The sequence below is a fragment of the Phodopus roborovskii genome, unplaced genomic scaffold, assembly GCF_943737965.1.
Source record: "Phodopus roborovskii unplaced genomic scaffold, PHOROB, whole genome shotgun sequence".
Classification (NCBI taxonomy): domain Eukaryota; kingdom Metazoa; phylum Chordata; class Mammalia; order Rodentia; family Cricetidae; genus Phodopus; species Phodopus roborovskii.
Window position 1 is genome coordinate 354,391 of NW_026126444.1, and position 19,614 is coordinate 374,004.

Genomic DNA, 19,614 nt, shown 5'->3' on the forward strand with positions numbered 1-19,614 from the left:
TTTGTCTCAGTTCATGTTGGCTTCTGAAGTACATGTCTCCGAAAAGGATTGGAAGAGAACATCTCCAGGAAGAGCCATCACCGGATCTCTAGGCAAAGTGCCAACTTTTAGAAAGAGGTCACGAGTGTCAGGTCCCAAGAGGCATCCTTTAACAAGGCCAAGGTCTTCCCACTCCACCAAAACCCCCCTGGGCTTCCAGTTCCTGAGACAAACAATCAGAACTACTAGACTACTAGAGTGCCTGCTGTACTGGTGTCCTGCACACTGGCCTACTGCAGCAGAGTCATAACCCATCCTGAAAGATGTGTCACTGGGTCCAGGGAATTCACAGGATACAGACCTCCAGGAATTGGCCTGTCTCTGTGCACTTACACTTTCTAATGTTACAATTCCCAGAGAGGATGTGAGACCCATGTGCGGGAGGTCTTAAGGGGAGATGAGGTACATGACTGCAGCAGTCAAAGCTTCCTGAATGAACTGATGAGATGTGGCTACGTGAATAACAGCGCTGTCTGTCAAGCTTAAGCATCCAATAGCATGGAGCACAAGTTGTCCTCTGATTTCCATATAAACACTAAATAAGTAAATGGGAAAAATTAAGTTGTACTCTGACCTCCAGACATGAGCTATGCCATGTGTGTCTCACCTCCTTCCATACACACAGGCACACACACACACACACACACACACACACACACACACACACACACAATTTGAAAACCTGCTTTGCTGCAGTCCAAGCTGCCTGAGCAGACAGACTGCTGGAGGCATCCAAGGTCTATAGACTGCTGAGCATCTGCTATGCATAGTAAGGGGGAAAATAAATAAATAAAAGACTCTGGGTCTGTTGGCTTTTGTGAGGGACAAGGGTTTCTTGCCACACCTGCTGTGTGCTCCAGGTAGTACTGATGCTCTTGAGCCTGCCACCTGATATCACAGCTAGTGGCTTTGCATTTCTTACTCGGGACACAGAGAAGTCCATTCCTATTTTGCGGTGAGGTTATGAGGTTCAAAGAGAAGACAGTTGGGTTCATAGCCACAGGTAATTTTTCCCACCTGGGTGTAGCTCTGTAGTATAAGGCCTACTTAGCATGCACAAAATCCTGGCTTCAATCTTGGTACCAAAACAACAACAACAACAAAACCAAGAACCCTGTCCTCGTCTGCAACCCACTCCTATTTTGCGACCTCCCAGTATGCATCATCTAAAGAGATGCCTGGGAGTCGGGTTTTCAGGAGCCTCAAACCATGTAGTGAGTCAAATCCCCTAACAAGAGGTCTTCTGGGGTCTGGGTCTCAGACTTTCCTGCCTGGGGCCGCGTTACTACGGGAAAACCGGCGGGGGGCGCTGCAGACCGCGCAGCTCCTGACTCCAGTTTGCGCCTTCAGGCATCGCGGACTCTGGGCCTGCCCAAGAGCTTCGGGGACACCAGGCGATCTGCTTTTCTGCCAGCCACACCCTGCAAGCTCCCATTCCACCTCCATTTAGAAAGGAACAGGGACGCAAGGGAGCTCTTCTGGGCGGGGCAGGAGACCTGGAATACATCGGTGCGCTCCAGCCGAGCGAAAACCCGGCCCTTGCGACTCCAGGAGGATCCCAGGCGTATCCCAATGTGCACTTGAATGCGCGTGCGCCGCTTCCCAGCCCCAAAGTCTTCATGACCAGGTGCAACTGAGCAGGAGCACATCTTACCCCATACAGAATCCTAGTTCCAACTTTGAACCCCATACCGGACAGGCTGGTTTCGGGCCTGTATCTAGTAGAAACCCAGACAACAGACACTCCAATCCCCAGAGCCGGGGCCCAGGTCAGCTCCGCGGAAAAGGGATTTTATGAATAGATTACTGTGATGAATTCTCGCCAATAGCTGATTCCCAAAGCTGACTGATCCTAATTGCCTTTGGGAGAAGCTTGTGAACCATCCAGATTCTGCGCAAAGAGAAAGAGCGCTTTTGAGCTCCCCACCTAAGAGGCACTGGCTCACCAGTTTCAGAGTTTGCTTTAGACATCAGCATGCTTGTTGGATTTTCCACTCGCTTTTTCATACCTTTCCAATTCCCGAGGAGGATGGGGGGAAAGGGGGGGGAGGGAGGAAGTGGAAGAGAGAGAGAGAGAGAGAGAGAGAGAGAGAGAGAGAGAGAGAGAGAGAGAGAGAGAATTGTGTATGTCACAGATGGAGATGGAAGAACCGCCCAGAACATGTTGACATTTATTAAAAAAAAGTTAACATCCTCACACATTTTAAAACTACGGTATTAGGAACAGCATATCATGGCAAAAGTTACTCGTCGAACATCTGTTCCTTTCAATGGAGGATTTCTTTTCTGCCAAGAATTTTATGAATTTTATATAGGAGCGTGGTCCTATTTGAGGAGAGGAGAGGAGGCCTGCCGAAGCAGCACTGACTTAAAAGTTTCTGACTTTAAAGGGCGCCTGACTCTGCGAAAGGTGCCCTTCAGAAGAATACAGAAAAGCAACATCCCAAGCAAGTGGCACGTGACTAGAAATAGCAGAGTAAGATCAAGGCCCAGAGTTTGGGGGACCTGCATGATTTTGTCCCAGCTTCATTCCGTGAGGCTCTAAGCTTCTGTGGAGAGGAGGGCTGTATTATGCGGCCGACCCAAACAGTGCCTATCAGGGGACACCTTGTGCTTCTTTCATTTCACACTGACCAGATAGGCGGTGGTCATTCATCACCCGAACTTCCCTCAATCTCCCCATCTCCAGTCAATTGTCTTGCTCAATTGGAGGCTGCTGTCTACAAAGGCTATCTTCTGAGATCCATCGTCAGGGGTACTCCGAAAGCCTTCTCAAGGAATAGGTCACCAAGTGAACTGGCCCCTGACACATTAATGATTACCTTTGGACGCTAAGCAGTTTTATTTATCTACGCAGGTTTCCAGCAGGCTTCTCCTTAGCCATTGAAAGAACTATCTGCTGTAGAGAAGGGATGACGTGAACAACGGGAGGCTGTCCTTTCCCATCTGAAAGGCCTCTGCAGAGTCTTTGTGGACTGGGGTGGGTTTTGTTGCTGTCACTGTGGATTTCAGATGAAATATGCAAATCCACTTAAGTATTAAGAGTCAAGCCAGACAGAGTGGTACACATGTGCCTGTCATACTTTCCAGGCAAAGGCAAAAAAGGACTGATGCTACTTCAAGGCTAGCCTGGTCTAGACTGAGAATTCCAGACCACCCAGGGTTACATAGAAAGAAACCCAAACAAACAAAAGGGTTGGGGGTCAAAACTGTTCCTGTATTTTAGAGACAGACAGAAAGAATAAGTACTATGGGCTTGCTAGATTCTTTCAAGTAAAAAAAAAAAAAATGTATTAAACACTTACTACAGGATAGGCAGACTTTGTCAGGCATTGTTTTCACTATGTTGTACTGTAGAGGAGAAACGTAAAGAAATAATCCCACTGTGTGTCAAGTAAACATCAAAAGGAGAATTAAGCAAGTGAGCATGCTCAAGATAAAAACAGTACAGTCTGGGAAGGGTGGCTCCAAGAATTGACAGCATTCCTTCTAGAATTTTCCCAGTGTAAATAATTAAGCCAATTAAGAAGTTTTCAACATTCTCTGCACATGTTTATGCATACGTGTGTGTGTGTGTGTGTGTGTGTGTGTGTGTGTGTGTGTGTTGGGGGGGGGTAAATATATGGGTATGGCAGGGCATGGTGATCTCAGCTTCCAGGAGACAGAGCAGAAGGATCACAAGTTCAAAGGCAGTCTAAACTACATTGGAAGAAAGGGGCTGCAGATGAGCCTGAGCTCTGAGCTTTTTATGGAGGGAAAGAGTCCAGCTGGATGGCTCAGTGAGTAAAAGCATTTGTCATGAAAGCCTGGAATCCCCAGAACCTATAGAAGAAAGAGAGAACCAACTGGTGCGCGCGCGCGCACGCACGCACACACACACACACACACACACACACACATGCATGCACACACGTATGCACACATGCATGTCTCCCCCTTACCCTCCTACCTCCCTTACCCTCCCACTCCCCACCTCCAGCACAGGAGCACAGCTTTATTACTCACTTGTTTTTATATCAAGTTCTGTCTAGTGTGTCATGTCCCAAGTCTTCAGAATAAGAAGAGTTGTCACAGGGACTGAATGAGAAAAATACATAGAATGCTAAGCCTAGGAATGGTAGGAAGTAAGCCTGGACACATACTGGCCCTTCCTCATCACCCGTCACTGGATTGGGGTGTAGCAGTTGGTTCTGAAGTTCCACCAGGACTTTTATAGCCAGTGCCCTACTGTTGGACAGAAAGAGGACATAAACTCATGTGCTAAAGAAGAAAGACAAAGTAGTACCACAGCCTAACAAACAAGACTCAACACAGCCCAAAAGAAGCTCAGTGGAGCCGATAACCCAAGTCAGCACAAAGGAGCCCATTTCCCTTCTAGGTTCCTGATGATGAACAATCAATCCTGCTCATGAAGACGTGTCCACTTGCTCACCCCCAGAGTCTTGGTTAGGATACCTCTGCGTCTTGCTTAGTCACTTACCCCATGACTTTTTTTTTTCAAGCTGAATACAAAGGTTGGGAGTCTGAGTCTAAAATGGAGTTCTACAAGAACATAACTTTTGGGGGTGATGAGAGGCCCTCACTTCCCCATTTTCGAGAAGGAGGCTTTGAGTGAACCAGCCATCCAGCCTGTCATTCACAGGCTCCTGGACTCTGATCCTGTGTTCGGCAATGCCTTCCAGGCTGCTGAGATCTGAAATGGCTTCTGAGTCATTCGTTCATGCCTGGCGGCACATGCCCAGCTCTATTTTCGGTTGAGATCCTGGTTAGGGGAAAAGGGATTATCTTTAGATATTGGGAGCATTAGAAGAATGTTGGCAAAGGGTTTTTGGAAGATGGGCAAGAAATAAAAGTGTTTCCCATGGCCATGACTGAGAAGTAGTCCCAGCGTAGTAGTTCAGAGTGGCCAGCTCCCCCTGGGGCGCTGTGTAATGAAGAAAGAGGCATTGGCACCCCCTCCTCTCTCTCTCTCTCTCTCTCTCTCTCTCTCTCTCTCTCTCTCTCTCTCTCTCTCTCTCTCTCACACACACACACACACACACAGCATCGCCATGTGGCGGTGGTCAGCCTTGAACATGTCCTCCTTCTGCCTCCACAGTACTAGGAGTACATGTGTTTTCCTGCATGCCCAGCCTCCTAAGATGTTTCTTTAATCTCACCTCCAGTGGACCCAACTATAAATAGAGATGCTGACACTTGTTCTCAGCAATTGAGGACGTGCATAAAATGCTTTGAAATCATGTGGGAATTACCCTGAAAGAGTCTATGACTTACTTATTCACGGTGCTTTGGTAGAGGCTATGGGTTGCTACAATGCAGGAGAAGGCTGTCCTTTCTGAGGTCATTGTTCAAAATGGAACCTGTAGGAATGTGAGATATTTTTAATAGGATGATAGATGAGATTACTTGTCTCTATTAGAAAAAAAGGATGGTCAGGCCAATCCCGTGCATGTATTTTTGTATGCACCAAATATCACCCTGTTTGGATTAGAAGCACACATTGTTAGGGGCTGAGGAGCTTTAGTTTGTCTGAGAGAGAGTATATTGTTCCAGTAAGGGAGTAGACTTCCAAGGCAGACAGATTCTTTCTGTACCTGTATAGCCTCAGTCAGGTCACACTCCTATGGGACATAACAAAGCAGCATGGTGGCAGGCCCCTGCAATCCCAGAATTTGGGAGGTCAGATAGACACAGAGTCAGGAGTTCAAGATCATCCTCCTTATATAGCGTTCAAAGCTAACCAGGGCTATATGAGACCTTGTCTCAAATTAAAAAAAAAAAAAAAAAAAAAAAAAAAAAAAAAAAGAAGAAGAAAAAGAAAGAAAGAAAGAAAATATGTGTAACAAAATCCTCAGCCTCTAGCAAAGTTCTCAGCAGTCCGGGGACACATTATAGCTTTGAATCCTGCCTATTCCTCTCCATCTACCTTCACCTCACTCAGCCAGAATCTCCAAGTCCACCGAGAGAGCACTTCCCTGTGGCTAGTGACAAAGCTAAAGGAAAGAGAGTTCAAAAGAGAAGAAACAAATGTGTAAACCATTCCTTCTAAACCCACAACCTGTAAAATTGTCCCTCCTTGACAAGTTTCTGTTCCAGGTTTTAGGTTGCCCATCTGGGAACAGGGTCAAAGCAAATGTTAGTCAAAAACTGTTTGCTACAGGATAGGCTGTTATTGAGATGAGGGTATTGTTACAGCAAATCTAAAATGTTTGCTCAAACCTTTAAGTATAGGGGAAGACGTTAGACAGAGGTGTCCAAATGTGTCCCAAAGCAGTAGGCTCAATTCCTGTCACTGAACTCATCTGTGCAGAGTTCCTTTGTTAACAGTGCACCATGTGTTCTGATTCAGGAAACCAATGAGACCCGGTACCTCTCGCCATTAATTCTGTCAGTTGCCAAATTAGTTCCTAGGTTGGTATTCCTGAAATCCACGTAGACGTCACCCTAAAACCAACCGAGCACACACCCAGAATCACTGCAAACAGTTTTTTATCAAGTTTCACGCACAGTATCTGCTGCAGACTAGGACGAGAAACTGAGAATGAAAGAGGACCAAACCTGGGAGAGATCACGTGTTTCCATATGCAAATTGAGACCCGAACATTAAACAGTAGGGTTCATCTAATCCTTTGACAAAGGCACAAATTGCAAATCAGACTTCTAAGCCATCATGGCTTTGCCTAACAAAGTTCTTAATGCAAAGAATCCCCCAGGCAAAGCCTGCTCTGTTCTTCAGACTTTGGCACTAGGCTCCTCTGAAGTCAGTTATTTTCATGCCATAAACTTTAATGTGCTTAAAAGAAAAGGATTTTCTTCCCATGGCTAAGATACAAGGTCTCAGTCCCACAGAAACTCCAGGTATGTCACGGGTTAACCTCCTCCTCACAGTGTTCTATTCTGCCTGAATCACTAATTCCAAAAGAAGTTTAAACTGTTTTGTTGAATAACACTAAAATATTTGTGCTTCAACTGAATAGCGTGTTTTAACATGCACCTGAATAACAGGTTGAATGTATATAAAATAATAAGCAATCAAGAAATCTGTACGAGGCACATGGCATGTGGGTGTGGGGGAAGGTGACTGAGTCAAAGAAAACTCTAATCACTTTCCCAAAAAAGGTTAAAAGCAAAATAAACAAAACAAACAAACAGATGAAAGCTGGGATGCTGATTCTCTTTGTTGAGACAAGGTGTCATCTGTCCCAGACTGGCCTGGAATTCAGTAGGCACTCGGAGAATGGTCTCGGTCCCGGGGAGGCAGAGGCAAGTGGATCAGTAATTTTAGCTCAGGTGCATCTTGGTGCTTAGGAAAATTGGCACAAATGTAGAGGACAAGAGACTTTGGTCTCAAAAACAAAGTACTTCAAACTAAATGACAGCAAGATGGGGCAGCAGGGCAAAGCTCCCGAAGCCAAGCGTGGTGACCTGAGTTCTGAGCCCTAGAACTTCTGATAGAAGGAGAGAACTGATTTCCAATGTTGTCCCTCTGACCCTCACACGTGCCAATTTATCTGGGTTTTTTCTAAAGTGTGGAAATACCTCCAAACCCTAAGGAGGGTGTCAGATGGATGAAAAGACTTGGTCCCCTTCCTTTTGTCTCATTTGCCCACTCAAAAACCCAAAGGGCTCCTTAGACCTTTTAAGGTGTCGCTTCTTGCCTTATTATTGTTGTATGACTTCCTCAGGCTTCCTCTCTCATACGTTTTCCTGTGAAAGGAAGCACAGCAGGCCATGTAAGAAAAAGGGTAAAATAGTTCCTTTCTCCCAAACCATAGAGAACATGCTTATGGTCTTCTGACCAATCAAGAGTGTCCCTATAGACTTCTGCTTCCTCCAATTCCTGAAGCAAATCAGACTTCATAGTCAATGCCATAGTCACCCAGCAAAGCAGAGTCCACTGTGAGGAGATGTGAGTGTGGGGGCTAAATGTTCATCCATCACTGATTTTATTCAGCCAAGGATGAGGACGATGGGAGTCCGGCAGTGAATAAGAAACACCCCTGGTGGGTTCCAGAAGCTCACATCTGCCCGGGGAGCCAGAACCCTGCAACCTTATAGTACAGAAGGCTCAGTGTTGAATGACTAGCACAAAGGAGTCTTTTCAAGAACTCTATTTTAAAGCCTACTGTGGTGGTTCATACCTGTGATACCATCATTTGAGAGGTGGACACAACTGGATTGCTGTGAGTTTGAGGTCAGCCCAAGCCATGAAGTGAGACCCTGTCTCATAAAAACTGAGGAAAGAGTAAAAATAAAAAGAAAAGAAGGATGGAAAAAAATGAACAAAGGAAGGAAGGGAGGGGAAGGGAAGAAAAAATACGTAAGAAAGAAAGGAAGGAAGAATAAAGAAGAAAAAGGAAAAAAAACAAAGGAAGAAAGGAAGAAACAAAGAAAGGAAGAAAGGAAGAAACAACAAAGAAAGGAAGGAAGGAAGGAACGAACAATCGAACGAGCAAAGAGAAAGGGAGGCAGGCACAGGAAACTTGAACGTTCCCAGTTTTCATGAGAAGAGCTCACTGGTTGGGACACAGAGAGTCTCTGGCTTTCAATTCTGAGCAGCACTACCGGAAGAACCTGGGTATTAGCAAATCCTCCTGAACTGGATGTGTCTGTTTTGCCTGCCGCCCTACTTGTCCAGCAGACTGAAGACAAAATATTAGAAATGCTGTGAGTATGGTGGGGTGTGGTGGCTCATACATGTAAGCCCAGCACTTTGGAGGATCAGGAGTTAAGGCTAGCCTGTGCTACAGGAGACCCCATCTAAAAACCAAACCAAACACCCCAAACAAACAAGAAGCCTTCAGGATATGGCAGCAAGAATAAGAAATGAACTTTATGAAAAGGGAATCTTGGCTTCTTCATCCATGTAATGGGGCTGGGAGGGGGAAATCCCACCCCTACCCCTTGTAAGGTAACAGAGTCATAGAGTCGAGTAGCACTAAGAGGGATTATTATACACTAGGAAAAGGAACCTGGATCAGAACAAGGTGTGTCTGCCCAGGTGTAAAGTCCCTTCCAATCATGCTGACTGCATTCTACTTTCATGGTTTACAGTGCCTTACCTTACCTCTCAGGCTTTCAGCAAGTGCATCCAACAGCACATACCCACCTTAAAGGGTCTGAGTGAGTATGCAGATACAGCATCCGCACACACTGGATTCGTGCCATGAGGATTTGGCCATGTAGCAATTCATTGATCCTGTGTCAGTGCAGACTCATATAAGTGGTACAAGAATGCCTAGGGATTTGACTCAGTTGGGAAAGTGCCTGCCTAGCATGTACTAAACCATGGGTTTGATCCTCAGCACTGCATAAACTGGGCATCATGACATATATCTTATAATCCCAGCATTCAGGAGGTGGAGGGAGGAAGATCAGAAGTTGAAGCCCCAGCTCTGGAACTTGAGACCCAGTCTCAAACATAATAAATAAAAATAAAAGGGATAGGAACCTCAGGTCTCAGACACAGTGAGCTGGGCATATTTAACTATTTGTTGTAGTTGATTTAACTAGATAATTGTCCAAGCTCTAGAAGGACTCCATCTGTCTACCTGTCTGATTAGACATCCTAAGTCATTGACTACTTGTTTTCTGCCCCATTTAATGATAACATGTAACATAAACATAAAAACCAACCTAAAAGCACAGCAAATGACCCTAACATTCTGGGTATAATCATTGAGCTGCATCCACAAAGCAAGTGTTCGATCAGGTGAATGCAGAGACCACACCGGGCATACCGTTTCTCTTTTGCTCTTTAGTGAGATTTCTACTTATTTCCCTTCTTTTCCTTAAAGAACACCTGGAAGACTTTTGGGTGGACCTGTTAGCAACATGTTGACTCACTTAGGTGTGAGAGAAGCAAAGCAATTCAAGTGATATTGTATCAAGAACAACAATTAGAACGAAGGGCTTAGGTATATAATGTTACAGCAACATGACTGCTGTGCCTGTGTATTCTTTCCTTTGCCAGCCAAGATACCTGGTTATAAGAAGCTTCATACCAGCCTGGGGGATTGTGTTTTCCCTCTGTTTTTACTGTGATCTGGGAATAGACACACTACATAATTTAAAGTGGTGGGAGAATAAAACATTTTTCAGGATATGGTTATTAATTTCCTTAAAGGCTATCTTCTGTAAGACAAAGCCTTTTAATTTAATGCAAAATTGAAAAAGATTAATTTCATAGTGTTATTTTTGAAGGACTCTCTCCCCGTGAATTTCACAGGCAGCACATTCCACAGCCTTGCTTATGAAGACTGATCATGGTGGTTTTATATGAAATATCTTTGAATGACTGTACATGTGAACAATGGAAGACAGTTTCATAAGTGACCTTTAGGAGGCAGACATGGCTTCAGTTTAGCACTATAAAAACACGACAGTATACAATAGCCTGTAGAAGGCGCTAAGAAAATACAAAGAACCAAAACAAATATAAAAAGCATAATGCATAATAAAATAATAAAATGATTGAAACAATAAATATATAAAGGTGTTTTTGTAGGACTGGGTGGTACCTTTGTCTATATGAGAGAGAGACAGAGAGAAAGAGAGATGAGAGATGAAAGGTATGTGTGTGTATGTGGGGGTGGAGGGCATGATCTGGTCTGTATTGTGCTAAATACGGCATCAGAAGCCAGAGCTTGTAATGGAGCAGGTGGCTGGCACTCGTTGCTAAATCTAGAGACTTCCTGTGTTGTCAAAGCAGAACAGGTACAAGAACTAATGTTAATATATTTCCCATGGGACAGCTTCTATACATTGCATTACCTTGTTTCTTGTTTCCCTTATAAAGACTCATGTAGCTGGACAGAGGTACATACTCATAATCCTAGCACTCTGGAGGTAGAGCCTAAAGAATCAGGAGTTCAAAGTCATCCTCTGCTATATAGCTCTATGTGTATAACTACATGTATATTCATATAGTATATAAAAATTGTTAATCTCCAGTTGTGAAATGTTATTCCATACTGTTCGAAAAAGTGAAACAAACAATGAAACAAAAAGTCAAATAAGTTTTTGGAGGAGGTGTCTACAGAGTAAGTTTGAGACCAGCCTGGGATATATATTAAGACTGCTTCCCCATCCCCCAAATAAAAGTTTGAGAATGCATCTTAAACGGTGGAGTCCCACATCTTCAGCATCGTATAAACCAGGGGTTGGGGCATTTATCTGTAAACCTAGTAATTGAGAGATGAAGGCAGGACAATCAGAAGTTCAAGGCTACATAGAGATTTCCAGGCCTGACTAGGATACAGGAGACAATGTCTCAACACAAGAACAACAGCAAACAAAAACAAAATGAACAGAAATGCAAATCTCTTCTGCTACAAAGAATGTTTTGACAGAATAAAAGACAGCCTACATGTCTGTTGACAACAGGAAACACTACAGTTAATCCCCTTGTGTAAGCCTGCCAGTTAAAATCTAGGACACATAAAATTAAATGTCATAAGGAAAATATAATAAGCAGGCATCTCAATTATTAGGTACTCTCTGATACGTGTGAGTGGTTCCGTAACTCTGCAATGGCATGCAACGACAGTGTACCTAGCACCTGGAACTACTAGGTGTGAGAGGAAACAGTTCAGTGTTGTGTGTTGTTAATGTTTTGTCCTGTTACACTGAGAGGACTCTTCTTCCTCATTTGAGATACTGACTTTACTTTTGCAGATTAGAAAAAGCTAATGTGTACTGATGTTCCCCTATGACATCAGCCATTTTTGAACACATTTGAAATGTTTTGATACCTTATACACAAGATGGTTAACACTCATCCAGAAAGGCACTTCTTCCTTTTCCCCCATCTTTTGTTTGAGACAGATCCTCATAGACTGGCCTTGAGTTGCACACTTGAGGATGATCTTGAACGTCTGACCCTGCTGCCTCTACCTTCCAAGTGTTGGGATTACAGATATGTACCACCATGCCTAGTTTTAGGTAATGCAGGGGATCAGACCCAAGGCCTCATGTATGCAAACTCTCTGCCCACTGAGCTACATACATCCTAGCTGGAATAAACTGTTTCTACAAAGTAGCTTTGTGCCCTAAAACAGCTGGATTATGTAAACAATCAACCACTAATTAATACAAAGAAAAAGTCGCTAAGCACACAATCTTCATCTGTAATCCCAGCACTGGGGTGGCTGAGGCAAGAGGGTCACTAACTTAAAGAACACATCAGACTACATACAGCAAGCTCCAGGCATGCGTGGGCTACAAGATGAAACCCTATTTAAAAGAACAAAAGATCAAGCACAACGAAACTGAAAAGGAAGCACAGCTGGGAACGATAGAGCATGCCCATAATCCTAGGGAGACAGAGCCAGAGATCAGTGCGAGGCCTTCCTCAGCATCATAGTTAGGTTTGAGGCCAGCCTGGGTTACACAAGAAAAACCCAAACGCAAGTGCATGCACATACAATTGGAGTCATACTGTTTATTGTGTTATAGCCTGCTTTTTCCACTTAACATACCATGGACATTTTTCCATGTCATTAGGTTTGCTTTGAATATGTTCTTGGCCACATAAAATTCCATCCTATTGATGCACCTGTTTTCCTTTAAGCAAAGACACATGCTGTGTTTTTCAATCATGTTGGCCTCTTAAATGTCAGCGAAAATACTTTGTGCTGATCTCCCATGAGCCCTTGGTGAATACTAAGTTCTTATATTCCATTTATAAAGTGTATTCCGGTGTAAACACAACTCTGGGCACTAGATACAATGGGTAGTTAATAAGCACCCCGAAGAAAATGCCAGTCAGCTTCTGATCCCTTCATCATCTGAGTCACTACAGCATTAGTGTCTACAAGGATCACAAGTACTTTTTCCATTTTGTGACAGCTAAAGATAGTTTTACTTCAACCTCCTGAGATGGCAATTAGTGCAGTTTTAAGCGTAAACAATCTCAGAAGCAGAAATGCTTACAAATTTCAAGGACACCACTGAAAAGTTTTAATTTATGAGTTACACAAATGTGAGTACCAGGAGGGGTTGTTACCTCCAAAGGTTTTATTCAGGTGCATCCAACCACTGAGCTGCATACTCTCAGCCCCAGGAGTTTGAATAATTTTGTTTCCATGTCTTCAGAGAGAATGAGGAAGCTTTAAAATACTCTGTAGACAGTATGTTTTGGATCTCTTTAGGGATAACAAACGAAGCATAAATGCAGGCCTTAATCCTCCGGAGGGCACTGTGGAACCACATTCCATTCCTAGGGCTGTTTGCTTGGGGAAGGCTCTTTTGTTACTCAGTTTCTGCAGGGACTAAGAGGCCAGGCCTTCAGAGAAAACTTATCATAATTTCATTTACTTTAAAAGACAAAATGTAATTAAGTGTGTGTGTGTGTGTGTGTGTGTGTGTGTGTGTAATTAGAGCGTTCAGGTTTACTGTTCAGTGCTCTCTGTAAAACTGAGCAAATCAAAGAATAACTTAGCCATGTATACCTGGAAATGTGCATTTGGGTAAGGAAGTACACTTTCGTATTTGTAAAGAGCACACACGAACCAGATGTTTTATAATTTCCCATCCGTGTTATTCTCAACTCCTGCACTACTTAATGTAAAACTGAGTAGCTTGAAAAACAAATTTACTCCTCTGTTAAGTGAAACTGGCTTTACAGAATGGTTCTCACAAACCCTCCTCCACTGCCCTGTTAACATGGAAGTTCTTTTCCAAGCCGGAATCAAAACAAAGAGATTTCTGTTCAGATAAAATATTATAGGTTTATTTAAAACTTATTTCTCACCTTGAGTATGCAAAATACAAACTCCACAAAAATGTTCATTTTTTACTTTGTAGTTTACAAATATACAAAATAGAAGTTTGCTTAAATTTATATTACATATTTATTAAGGCAAGGAACTATATAGAAAAACACATTTGTTCTGCTCAAAGGCATACTTGGGAATAAACCATTGTACAAATTATTGCACATCTGAAACCACAGTGCATAACAGACTGTCTGCATAAAAATGTTACAGAATAAACCAGGTATATTTACCTGACTTAGGTCATAAATGTAGATCGGAAGACAAAAATAGATTTTCCTTGTCAAAGTATGCAGCAGTTGGAGAACTTTGGCTCCCTCATTTGGTACCTTTAGAACCACGACTCACAAGCACCATCGTTTAGGCTATTAGAACATGTTCTGTACCTGAATTGCTTCCTCTTCCTCTGACATAATAATGGCTTTTTAGAAGGCAAAGAGCATACAAGGTGATCTTTACATGTATATTGCATCATTAAACACAATTCAAGGGAATTTTGGCCTTCCCTCCCCCAACACATTGATCTAATGTATACCCTGATATCCACAACTTCCAGTCGCCGCCCCTTGGCATTTTGTAAGTCCAGGCATGTTCAAGTTGGATTTGATATTGGAATGATAGAAGATCCAGTCTCAGACCCCATCTGTTCTGTGATTTTTTTTTTCTCTGTTTTTTCTTTGTTTTTGGTATTTTTTTTTGTTTTGATTTTTTTATTTTTTATTTAATTTTTTTTTGTCTCTTGGACTCTTCCTTTCTCCTGATTATCCATTCACAAACTGACTTGCTGGGAACTTGACCATGATTGTAGCGCTTGCCAGCTGGGCTCCTCCCCTCGTGGGAAGACAGTGTGAAAGGTTAAAAAAAAATACTGAACTCTCTCCTGGCAGTGTGGGTCATGTCCACTATGTGGGATTTAAAAGTGCCTCTTCATGTGTAAGGCAAGGTGGTCCGACCTGGAAAAGGCCCTGTCACACTTCTGGCACTGAAAGGGACGGTGCCCCGTGTGTTTGCGGTAGTGCCTGGTCAGTTCATCAGAGCGGGCGAACTTCCACCCACAGCCATCCCAGTCACAGTGGTAAGGTTTCTCACCTGTAAAGGGAAAGGGAAAAAGGGCTGCTAAAGCCATTGCTAGAATGAAGAATTAGCCCCTTTTAAAAATAGAGGTCAAGGAGTAAAGCCAACTTCTGGTGCACACTCCACCCTCTCTCAAAAAAAATCCAGGAATGTCTTTACGATACCAAAGGGTCATATTGAAATTCAGATGATAAATAGGAAAAACATGCATGAGCTTAAACTCATAAACAGTAGTTAGCAACAACAACAAAATGCAAATACCTACTCCGTCCCCATTTCCATAGAACTGACGTTTTTTTCATTCTTTTGAACTCAGCCAGTATTAGAAATGGACTGGGAAATATTGGCAGTTATCTCTGCCCACCCCATTACACTGGACCAGTGGCTAGTATCTTCTGTAGTGTCATTCCAGGTTTTTTTTTCCTCTCTCCCTCTCCCCCTCTCTCCCTCCCTCTCTCTCTCTCTCTCTCCCTCTCTCTCTCCCTCTCTCTCTCTCTCTCTCTCTCTCTCTCTCTCTCTCTCTCTTAATAAACACATCTAGAAGACTCTTGAGACTGGGGTTCTTGACCAGGCTGGCCTGGAGATCAACTAATTGATCCTTTTAACTCAAGCCTCTTCGGTGTTTCTAACTACAAAATTGTGTGTCACCACACCCAGCTTGCAGAGACAACTTTAAACCATACCCAGCTTGTATCTGGTTTTAAACCAGAATCCCCAGCAATCACAACCATTAAATTCTTGGGATGTAAATCCAACCTAATTATTTTAAAAGACTAGGATAGAGCTAAGGGTACACAGATCTCAGGAGGAGGGAACAACTATGAAAATAATTTACAACATTTAAAACTTTTCTTTGAAAAATACCGTACTTTTACATTGCAAAGTACAATTTCTCGATTAGCAAGCTAGGAGGGGCAGGCGTACACAGGAAACTCCCTATCTTTTAAAGGCCCGGTGAGAAACTGCACATTCAGGTAGCAGATAGCATCCATCAAGCAAAAGGCTTCTGGGCAAAAACACAGGCGCCTGTTTGCTGCCCTCCTCTGTGATCCAGGAGATGGAGAAGAGATACACCCCAGCACCCAAGAAAGCCCTAAGGAATCCACAGCCAGCCTATGAGCAGACAGACCTCCTCCACAGCGTTGGTCCCCTTACCTGTGTGAGTTCGAAGGTGTGCCTTGAGATGAGAACTCTTAGTATAGGTTTTGCCACAGCCTGCGTAGTCACAAGTATGGGTGGCAGTTCTTTTCCGGGGCCACGACCTTCTTCCCCTCTTTGGTTTGGGCTCCTCTGGCAGGCAGGAACCCGGTGGCATGAGCTCTAGGGGTAAAGAAAGTGGGGGGGGGGGGTCAACTTCATTCAGGAGCCTGAGAAACTCCCCTAGGCAAAACCCCAGCAGCAGCTCTACCAACCCCTTCCCTCACTGACCTTGGTAATGCAGAGATGAGACTTGAGATGGCATCTGGTCTGCCAGGAAAGGAGGGTAGTTGGGCCCTGGATGGGGATGGAATCCTGGCGGAAGAGGCAGGCCAGGGTGACAGTCCCTGCTGTTCAGCAGTTCCTCGGGACTCATTGTAGGGGTAGTCCTGGTGGGGAGCTGCCGCCCCAGGGGGAAGTCGTGTGTGCTGGGCCGGTGCCCGTTACTGAGCTGAGGTCCAGCGCCCAAGTGGGTCTCTAGGGACCGGCTGACTGTGCAGGAGGAGACCGATTCTTGCTTAATCTTGGGGCACATGCGCGGCGGGCCACCGCTGTAGGGCGCCACCACCACGGGGTGGCTGCCGTCCGGGCTGCTTTTGCTAACACTGATGACCGACGGGCTGCTGTACTCGCTGCCAGGGGTGCTCAGCGACGCCTTCAGCACAAACTTGCCCATCAGCCCGCCACCTGGCGGCTGAGGCTGCTGTGGCGGAATGTACACTGGGTCCAACTCCGGCCGCAGGAGCTCGGCCACGAAGCCGCCCGAGGGGCTCACGTCATTGATGTCCGCCAGGTTGAAGGGGGCCGTGGGAGGTGGCGCAGACTCTCGGGGGTAAAGGAGCCCTCCACCTGTGTTGCCGGCAGCCACGCCCGGGTCACCTCCAGCCCGGATCGGGTAACTGAAGCTGCAGGTGGAGGGCGCGCTGGCAGGGCCGCTGCTCGCCGGGGAGGACGAGGATGAAACTGAGGCCGAGGAGGTCACAGTGGCGGCCACAGATTCCTGGTGCGACAGCGAGTTGGAGAGGATAAAGTCTAGATCCAGGAGATCGTTGAACTCCTCGGTCTCCCTCCGGGGTAGGAGGGCCGGGTTGTTACTGCTGCAAGCTGCGCCAGCTCCACCACTCTCCAGGTCTGTGGCCACGGTCGCCGCCAGGTCGTATGGGCGGCCGGGAAGTGGGGGAAGTCGCTTCATGTGAGAGAGCTCCTCTCGCCAGCGCTGCCAAGGACAGGGAGGGAGAGAAAAGCGGTTAGTTGTAGCCCCCGGTTGCCACCCCTAGTATCGACTTGGTGGGTGAAGCACACCAGCACTCCTGCCATAGACACTGGACAGGGCAGGAAGGCAGCTCTAGGAACTCCCAGGTGCCAGAGCTGCAATCTCAGCCAACACCCGGGTAAGAGGAGGCACGACGGTTCCACCTCAAACTAGTGCCGCACCTCCGCCAGCCCAATTCTCTTCCCCGCCAGATACTCGAGACGCTCCAGCCGCCCACGGAATTGGGACACTAGGACATTGTGGCTTTCTCCCCATGCACCTTAGCTACCCGGCCGCCTACGCGCCAAACTCACTCGTGCCCAGAGGGTCTCGAGACTTGGCCACCAGTGGCCCGCGTGCGCCCACCCCACGGCCCGGACGCCGAGAGACCAGCGAGGAACCGCTGTGCGCCCCTGGCGGTACCGTAGTGCCGGGACCACACGCACTGAAGGCCGACTTAAAGGCTGAGAAGCCACCCTGGGAAGGCTGTAGAGTCCCAACGGAGAGCAATTCTAGTCATAGCCTAGGGCTCCTGGTTGACCCCTGGATTCCGCCCATCCACCCCATCCTATCCGCAGAAATCTACCGGGCACTAGCGCGACACTCACGTTATTTGGGGCACCTGCTGGACGCAGTGTCTTCTCCCTTCCCGCCGGGCCAGACGCGAACGTGGAGAAGGACGGGAGCAGAGCGTCGCTGACAGCCATGTCAGACTCGCCAGGTGGCTGCCTGCGGGCCGGGCGGGGCGCACAGGGACCAGAAGTCAGGGGCCACCCTGGTCACTGCTCCGAGGTTCCCACCAATCCTCACCCTCTTCTGTTCCCCTAGCCCAGCATCTCACCTACCTCATTAATGTGGGGGCCCAGAAGGTCCTCCGGAGTCCGAAGAAGAGGGAGGGGTACCCGAACCCCAAAGTCAACGAATATTAAAAACAACTTTAAAAACGAAACCCCAAACCAAAACCCCCAAATTCCCCGAGATCCTTCTTCTTTGGATTCAATATAAACCGGAGATGTCTTTTAAAAAGTTCCTTTGTATACAAAAATGCTTAGAAAAGTTGTAAACTCTTATAAAAATAGACAATCAGCAAGGCAAATAAGTAGGTCCGATGGCCAGGCTGCACGCTTTTGGACTCAGCAGTGTCCCCCACCGTTGTCGCGGCCACTGTGGCTGTCGGCGGCTCAGGGGCTGTGGTCCGGGCGGTGGGCGGGCGGCGCCGCCAGGTGAGAATGGCCGCGGTGGCGCGGAACTGCGAGCTGGGCGGTGGCGCGGGGTGCGGAGTCCTGGGGGCTGCGCCGGGTGCGCGCGGCCATGGGCGCGGGTCACGGGCGGGTGGCTGGGTGGGGGGCCAGAGGGGCGGGGAGGGGCACTCGGCGGCTCCCGGTGCCGCCGCCGCCCGCCACCGCCTCTGCTCCCCGCGCGCCCGGAGCCGCGCTCGCTCTCTCGGCCGGGGAACTGCCGGCGGCCGCCGCGCGCTTCTTACTTATAACTTCTCGCTCGCTCGCTCCCCCGCCTCCTCCCCGTGGCGCGCGGGGCTCCGCCGCCAGGCCCCGCCCCCTGCCTTTCTTCTTCCCGCAGCTCCCCCTGCGCGTTGCCATGGCAGCTAAATAAACAAACTAGGCGCACGTGGGGGCGGGGGCGAGGGAGGGGCACGGGCGGGGCGGGGCCGGGCCGTGACGCCAGCCGGGCAGCTGGCGGGCTGGAGCCGTGCTGACGCCGGCGGCGGTGGCGGCGACGGCGGCTTCGGCGCTAGGATCGCGGCGTGGCTTCCGTGGCACGGCGATTTAGGGTCTTCTATGCGGCCACGGTCGGTTCCCTGGGCTCGAAAGCCCTGTCACGGGAACCCTGGCAGGGACAGGGTTGGGGAGGGGGGCGGCGGCGAGCTCCTACTGCTGCTCGCGGTTGCGCCTGTAGAGTCGTCTGCGCACCCAAGAGCGCGATTATCCGCGTGACTCATCCAGCCCGCCCTCCCTCGCATACGCACGCAGAGGCTGGGCTCTGTCGGCGCTGGGCCTGGCTTGGCGCGGGTGCCCGTGGGGCCTCTTGCAGGGTTGGGGTTAGTGGCCGTGTGATTGGGGACTAGGAGTCTCAGGAGCTCCCGGGAGGGTCTGCTATGGCGGAAAAGGGCAAGGATTGGGCACGCAGTTACAGTTTTGATACTGGAAAGAGCAAGGAAGGGAGTGAAAGGATTCCAGATTTACTTGCGGGGAGTGGGAGCGCCAGGAAGAATCGAGGCGCGGAGATACCTTTCACCAGGGATCTCAAAGCTCTTTACAA

At 47.1% G+C, this 19,614-nt stretch overlaps 1 protein-coding gene across 1 annotated transcript; it reads right to left on the reverse strand.

Moving 5' to 3' along the window:
- Positions 1-13,743: 13,743 nt before the first annotated feature.
- Klf4 (KLF transcription factor 4) lies at positions 13,744-18,839 on the reverse strand. Its single transcript, XM_051187825.1, has 5 exons — positions 18,183-18,839; positions 17,946-18,066; positions 16,317-17,301; positions 16,044-16,208; positions 13,744-14,903 (listed from the first exon to the last, which is right to left on the reverse strand). The coding sequence occupies exons 1-5, from the start codon at positions 18,185-18,187 to the stop codon at positions 14,728-14,730; spliced, it is 1,452 nt and encodes a 483-aa protein (XP_051043782.1). The 5' UTR covers positions 18,188-18,839; the 3' UTR covers positions 13,744-14,727.
- Positions 18,840-19,614: the final 775 nt, after the last annotated feature.